The sequence below is a fragment of the Phragmites australis genome, chromosome 18 (genome assembly GCF_958298935.1).
Source record: "Phragmites australis chromosome 18, lpPhrAust1.1, whole genome shotgun sequence".
NCBI classification, from domain to species: domain Eukaryota; kingdom Viridiplantae; phylum Streptophyta; class Magnoliopsida; order Poales; family Poaceae; genus Phragmites; species Phragmites australis.
In genome coordinates this window covers 27,475,264-27,482,955 of record NC_084938.1, presented here as the reverse complement: position 1 = coordinate 27,482,955, position 7,692 = coordinate 27,475,264, and the positions used below count along the sequence as shown (strand labels likewise).

The window sequence follows — 7,692 nt, the reverse complement described above, 5'->3', positions numbered from 1 at the left end:
ATGATCACTATGAGATAACCAAAGTTCCATTACATTCATTCAATCGACGGGTCTTACATCCAAAAGGGGCTCACACACGAAGGGTACACTCCAAGCTCCAGGCCTCACAAGCAACCTAGAAGACAAAATACACAAAAAAATCCCGACAAATTATGAGGCCCTAGGGCTGGCGCAGGAGCAGGCGCTTCAGACATGACGCCTCACCTTAGAGGCTGATGCAGTAGTGGGCACCATCGGAGGACGAGGAAGAACTGGGGGACACCTCGTTTGCCTCCTCCTCTTCCCTCTCCTCGTCAATCTCCTTCTCTAGGAGATCCTAGTTAATCTTCTCTTCATCATCTGAGATGTTGATGATCTTAACTGGAGCAACCGCTCGGGCCGAAGATCGAGCTGGAGCAACGGGAAGTAGTCCCCATTGTAGTGATGGCAGCACGATGCTAGCTAGCTCCAGTCTGGCAAGCAGGACCCTAAAGAACATGTATCTCTATCAGCCTTTGTCGGAGGATGAACTCCTGTCGCAGGGATCCCGAGAGACCTCTTTTTAGAGATTCGGCTGGGGGGATGATTCTGAACGAGCTTGTCGGGGAAATAAATGGGAACGGAAATAAATGCAGTGGCTGGTGGTGGGAGATGATCGACCTAGTGCAAGAAAGATGGGTGCACCGGGGTTTAGACAGGTTCGGGCCGCACGGAGGTGTAACACCCTACTCCTGTGTGAGTGCTATACCTTTCCTTGAAGGGAATTCTTCAAGGATGTATCTGGTTATAGGGGTGAGCTGTTTACAGAGAGCTTGAGGCTCTCTGTTCTAGCTTGGCTTGAGCTTGCTTGTGATGTTCTTCGCCTTTTGATCTGGGCTTCCTTGCCTTGTTCACCTTATTTTCCCGTCTGTCTCCTCCTTGCTTCTTGAGTTCTCCATCCTTTCCTTTTATAGGCGCGCCAACCTCGACTTATCCAGAATGGGAAAGAGGGGGCGCAAATACCAAAGCGCCACGGAGAAAGGCGTCATCATTCCGTCTTGGTGAAGTGACAGGGGCGGTGGAAAATTGCGGCGTGCATCCGACCACCCGCCACTGCGGAGGTCCTCCGGCGCCATTAAGAGGGCCCACCGGGCAGCCGCAGAGGTGCCCGGTGCGCCCACCCTGTCTTGTCCTTCTGCCGGGGCAGGGTGGCAGGCAGAGCGCTTCGATTCTGGCAATGTTATCCCGAGGCACCCGGGTGAAACCGGACGGGACCCGTGCATTTAATGGACTCACGCCCCCCTGCCAGAGTATGGCAGGGTCTGACACTAGGGCGTGGGCAGCTGAGATTGTCAGGATGTCAGGATGTCAGGCCGCGCGTGCCTATTAAATGCGGCATTGGGCCCTTGACTGGCTGACACCCCGACGACGGGACCCTTCGGGTCGTCGGACGATCTTGCGCGAACCTTCGGGGAACCGAGTCCTCGGGGGCTGCCACGTGCAGCCCCGAGCACTCTCTCCTGAGCACTGGGGGAAAACTTTGGGGAACCGAGTCCTCGGGGGCTGCCACGTGCAGCCCCGAGCACTCTCTCCCGAGCACTGGGGGAAACCTTCGGGGAACCGAGTCCTCGGGGGCTGCCACGTGCAGCCCCGAGCACTCTCTCCCGAGCACTGGGGGAAACCTTCGGGGAACCGAGTCCTCGGGGGCTACCACGTGCAGCCCCGAGCACTCTCTCCCGAGCACTGGGGAAAACCTTCGGGGAACCGAGTCCTCGGGGGCTGCCACGTGCAGCCCCGAGCACTCTCTCCCGAGCACTGGGGGGAAATCTTCGGGGAACCGAGTCCTTGGGGGCTGCCACGTGCAGCCCCGAGCACTCTCTCCCGAGCACTTCCTTCCCGGTACTTGGACTCAGCGGATCATCGGGGAACTGGGGTGCTCGGGAACCAGAGGCGGCGGCCCCGAGCACCTTCTCCCGGGACTTAACTTCTTCTTATCTCGCAGGGCGGACCTCGCGGGATGGTGACGCATGACGGATGGCCGGCCCGGTCTCGGGACTCAGGGACCCCTGGTTCCTGATACACCGACAGCCTCGTATAGGAATATTTGTATATTCACACTAGGAATATCAGTATAAATAAATATTTTGGCCACCAAATCAAAGGGATAGATTTATCTCGAAAAGTGTGATGTTCTATTAATCTCTACTTCTCCTCTAAGTTTGAATCATTCCAATAAATTAGCTCCCACGATACTTTATTCATGAAAGATTTTTTTTCCGGAACAAGCCTCTTAGAGCATCTCCAACCGAGCCCTCTTCTCACCCCCTATCCTATATTTGAGGAAAAAACGATAAAAATCAGTCTCCAACCGACCCCCTTTATTTGAGGAGCCCTCAAATCTCCTCCCTCACCCCCTACATCTAGGGACTCCTCATCCAACCTCTTATTTGGGAGAGAGAGGAGAGAGAGGGGGAGAGAGGGGAGAGAGTTACCAGATATTAATAAAATAGAGGTGATTCGAATATAGAGGGTCAAATATGAGAGGTCGGTTGAAACGCGTTGAAAAATAAGGGATGCAATCTGAATAAAAAACCCCTAAATAAGAGAAATATGAGATCAAATATAAGTAGTCGGTTGAAGATGCTCTTATGTCCTGCCATTAGTTGTTCTTGGTTGCACACTTGCACCTGCATGCAGCCTCTTATCGATGGATGGATGGATGGATGGATGGAGGATTCAGTCAACAGCATGAAAACCACCGGGAAACACTGCACCCCCGTACGTCCGTCGTGCACGCGCACAGCAACCGCCTGCCTGTCCGCCTGGTGTGGTGGTGGTGGATGGTCTCCTCAACCCCGCGCGCGGCGCCGGCCCTGCGTTCCCGCGCGGCCACTCCTCCGCAACTCACCCCCCGCTGCTTCCTCCGAGCCCCTCCTCGTCCGTCTCCCTCCTATTTCAGGATCACTAGGACCGCCACCTCGTAGCCCTTAGTCTCTCTCACCTCCGGTCGCGCGCGCCACCCCTCTCTGCCCGTCCCCGGCATGCACGACATGTCCCTCCGCGTCCGGCTCGCCGCGGCCGCGGCGCTCGTCGTGTTTGCTCTCGCCTCCGGCGCCGCCGCGGCGCACGAGCTGACCAAGAACGGCACCGTGATCACCTACGACCGCCGCTCGCTCATGATCGACGGCCGGCGGGAGATCTTCTTCTCGGGTTCCATCCACTACCCGCGGAGCCCACCCGACATGTGGCCGGACCTCATTGCCAAGGCCAAAGAGGGAGGCCTGAACGTCATCGAGACCTACGTCTTCTGGAACATCCACGAGCCCGAGAAGGATGTGGTAAGCATTACTCCTCTCCTCTGCATGGGGCATTGCCATTTTTGGTTTCATCTCTGCGTGCGCTAGCTCATCGGCTCATGGCGCTCCACTGATCTGCATGATCGATTGCTTCCTTGCAGTACAACTTCGAAGGGAGGTACGACCTGGTGAAGTTCTTCAAACTGATCCAGGAGCAGGAGTTGTACGCCATGGTCCGGATCGGGCCCTTCATCCAGGCGGAATGGAACCATGGGTTTGTTTGTGTGGCTTCGCGTCTCATTCCAATCGCTCGCTGCGTTTTCATTCATCCAAGCCGTGTGTGATAATCCGCGTCTTTGTTTCCATTTCTTCTTGCTCTGCGCCGATTCTTGCAGAGGGCTGCCCTACTGGCTACGGGAGGTCCCTGGCATCGTGTTCCGGACAAACAACGAGCCATTCAAGGTGATGATCTGATGGCCAAACCAATTTTTTTGTGTACTTTGCAACAACTAATCGTTTCAATTTCTGAAACTTTCCGTTGCGCCGCAAACATTTGTTAGATGCGATCCGATGAGAAATGGAAGGAAGTTTTGCGATGAACGAGTTTTCGAACTCTCACTCTCTCTGATGATGGAGATGATGACCTCTTGGTTTCGTTTATGCAGATGCACATGGAGAAGTTTGTGAATCTCATAGTGAAGAAGCTGAAGGATGCCAACTTGTTTGCATCACAAGGAGGCCCCGTCATTCTATCACAGGTTATTCAGACAAACAGTCGCAGCCTCTGTAGCCTGTAGTCTGTTCTTGGCCTGATGGCCTAATCAATTCTTAATACGCTTCTTGATGAAATGAAATGTTTATGCCCAAATCTGTGCGACAGATTGAGAATGAGTACCAGCACTTGGAAGTGGCATTCAAAGAGGAGGGTACCAAGTACATCGAATGGGCAGCTAAGATGGCCATCAAGACCGGCACCGGAGTGCCGTGGATCATGTGCAAGCAGACTAAAGCTCCTGGTGAAGTGGTAACTTTATTGTGATCAAATATGTTGTGATTCCCTAACCAACGCTTTATGAATGGCAAAAAATACTGCGATTATTATAGGCTCTGCAGTAGGGATTTCAATTCCGTTTTACAAAAAAATTTTGCCGAATTTTTTCATCCTATGCTCTGTGGATCCCACGTGTCAACAAAAGAAAAATTCTAGAATTAAATATTCTAAAATTACCGAAATTTTGGCGAAACTTTAATCCCTTGCTCTGCAGTGTTCAGATGTCAAACGTCTTCAGATTTTCAGCATAAGAACTTGAGTAGCATCTGTGTACATACTACATGGTCTCAAAGTGATCATTTTTGTGGTGTTGTAAAATGAAAATGCATTCTGGTGTTGTATTTACCCTATTAAATCGTTTAATCTGTTAATTTTTTTCTGTAGATCCCTACCTGCAACGGGAGGCACTGTGGAGATACATGGCCAGGTCCAGCTAACAAGACGAAGCCCCTCTTGTGGACTGAGAACTGGACAGCACAGTAAGCTTTTCCTGCAGTAATCCATTTGTCCTTGTTCAACAAGGTCACTGTCCATATCGACAGTAAGAAACAAACATGCACCGATGCAATCTTCAGTGAGAGACGACTGCAAACTCGACTATTCTTTTTGCTGCCTACAGATACAGAGTGTTCGGTGATCCGCCGTCCCAGCGCTCGGCCGAGGACATTGCGTTTGCCGTGGCGCGCTTCTTCTCCGTCGGCGGCACCATGACAAACTATTACATGGTACTCAGCAGCAGTATGGTCTTGTTCATATCATAAGGGTTACGAATAAAAAGAAGAATGTCGATTCAAATAAATGAAAAGAAGAAAGTTGCATTAGGATCGATGAGACTGAATTCCGGTTGCCTGTCTGAAACTCTGAACAGTACCATGGGGGGACCAACTTTGGAAGGGGAGGTGCTGCCTTTGTGATGCCAAGATACTACGACGAGGCCCCTCTGGACGAATTCGGTACAAGATAAAAACAAATTACATATGTTTTCTGACAAAAAAATCAATAGAAAATAATTCATGAACCCAGATGATTTTCGTTTGTTCAGGCCTGTACAAGGAGCCTAAATGGGGCCATCTCAAGGACCTGCACCAGGCGCTGAGGCTGTGCAAGAAGGCCCTGCTCTGGGGGACGCCGTCGACGCAGCCGCTGGGCAAGCTCTTGGAGGCGAGGGTGTTCGAGATTCCGGAGCAGAAGGTGTGCGTGGCGTTCCTGTCCAACCACGACACCAAGATCGACAGCACGGTGGCGTTCCGGGGGCAGCAGTACTTCGTGCCGCGCCACTCCGTCAGCATCCTCGCCGACTGCAAGACCGTCGTCTACAGCACCCAGCACGTAAGCAAAGCGACCAGAGCGACCTGCACTGCGAATGTAATGGCGGTGAGTCCATGACCAAGTGTGCGATGGCGCATGCAGGTGAACGCGCAGCACAACCAGCGGACGTTCCACTTCGCCGACCAGACGGTGCAGAACAACGTGTGGGAGATGTACACCGAGGAGAAGATCCCCAGGTACAAGGAGGCCAAGATCCGGATGCAGAAGCCGCAGGAGATGTACAACCTCACCAAGGACAAGACCGACTACCTCTGGTACACCACCGGGTACGTAGCTTGGCTTGGCTTGGGTCTCTCCGACTTGCCGTCTTGGGTAGGAGCGGTGAGCTAGCCTCACATCTCTGGAAAATGCCCTGTTTCTGAATTCTGAGTGTGAATTGGTGAATTGGACTATGTGGTGGTGCAGCTTCCGGTTGGAGGCGGACGACTTGCCGTTCCGCAGCGACATCCGGCCGGTGCTCGAGGTCAGCAGCCATGGGCATGCCATGGTGGCCTTTGTCAACGACGTCTTCGTAGGTAACTCGGAGCCCCCAATGAATTGGTGCCTTGCTTCTTCTCTTTCCATTGCCTTTGGTTCCGAAGCTCTGCGAGTCCGAGGGCTTGAACAGAATTGAACTTCTTTTGTGTTGTGTGTGCAGGATGCGGGCACGGGACGAAGATGAACAAGGCGTTCATGCTCCAGAAACCCATGGAACTGAAGAAAGGCGTCAACCGCATCGCCATCTTGGCGAATACGCTGGGGATGATGGTACGTACGCAAGCCATCGGATTGATCAGCTCAGGCTCCGGAAAGGCGGGAACACGCCGCTTGCCATCCTGAATCTAAATAGCTTGGCCATTGATACGTCTATGGGTTTCAGGACAGCGGCGCGTTCCTGGAGCATCGGCAGGCCGGCGTCCAGTCGGTGCAGGTCCAGGGCCTCAACACGGGCACGCTGGACCTGACGCCCAATGGCTGGGGCCACGTCGTCGGGCTCGTCGGTGAGGAGAAGCAGGTGTACACCGAGAAGGGCATGAGCAGCGTCTCCTGGAAGCCGGCCGTCGTGGACAGGCCACTCACCTGGTACAAGGTAAACGCGTACGTACTCCTAGTAGCGTGCATGTCGTCTCTTGTCCGTGCTGCTAATTCCGTTAACCTGTGCCGTGATCAGAGATACTTCGACATGCCGTCGGGGGAGAACCCGGTGGTGATCGACATGAGCCCGATGGGCAAGGGCGTCATGTTCGTCAACGGCGAGGGCATCGGCCGCTACTGGAGCTCCTACAAGCACGCCCTGGGGCGGCCGTCGCAGCACCTGTACCACGTGCCGCGGTCGCTCCTGCGGGAGAAGAAGAACGTGCTGGTGCTGTTCGAGGAGGAAGGCGGGCGCCCCGACGCGATCATGATCCTGACGGTGAAGCGCGACAACATCTGCACCTTCATCTCGGAGAACAACCCGGCGCACATCCGGTCGTGGGAGCGCAAGGACAGCCAGCTGTCGGCGGTGGCGGGCGACCTCAATCCCCGGGCCGTGCTGTCGTGCCCGCCCAAGAAGGCCATCCAGCAGGTGGTGTTCGCCAGCTACGGCAACCCGCTGGGGATCTGCGGGAACTACACCGTCGGCAGCTGCCACACGCCGCGCGCCAAGGAGGTGGTGGAGAAGGCGTGCATCGGCAAGCGGAGCTGCGTGCTCGCCGTGTCGCACGAGGTGTACGGCGGGGACCTCAACTGCCCCGGCACCACGGCCACGCTCGCCGTGCAGGCCAAGTGCTCCAAGAGGCCGCCCAGCGCCGCGCAATAATTCAGTCAGCTAGCTAGCTCGTGTGACATTTCTCCATTTCAGACGCTGTACCAGTACTTCAGTTCGTCGCTGATCGGGTCGCAGACGCCGGAACATCCATGATCTCGTTGTATGCATCAGATGTATGAAGGAGTAGACTGTTAATCTGCCTGCCGAGTAAACATGAGTGCGGATGGTCCATATATTTGGTGATTAATAAGGACAATAATGGGCAGCCTAGTGCACTGACACACATATATTACTATATATTTATATATGTAGCTGACCTTTCTTAGTTT

General features: G+C 54.0%; 1 protein-coding gene across 1 annotated transcript; it reads left to right on the top strand.

Moving 5' to 3' along the window:
* Positions 1-2,999: 2,999 nt before the first annotated feature.
* LOC133899471 (beta-galactosidase 11-like) lies at positions 3,000-7,414 on the top strand. Its single transcript, XM_062340454.1, has 14 exons — positions 3,000-3,296; positions 3,416-3,528; positions 3,650-3,716; positions 3,920-4,012; positions 4,135-4,278; positions 4,690-4,784; positions 4,925-5,030; positions 5,174-5,258; positions 5,348-5,634; positions 5,716-5,900; positions 6,040-6,149; positions 6,272-6,381; positions 6,494-6,703; positions 6,785-7,414. The coding sequence occupies exons 1-14, from the start codon at positions 3,000-3,002 to the stop codon at positions 7,412-7,414; spliced, it is 2,532 nt and encodes an 843-aa protein (XP_062196438.1).
* Positions 7,415-7,692: the final 278 nt, after the last annotated feature.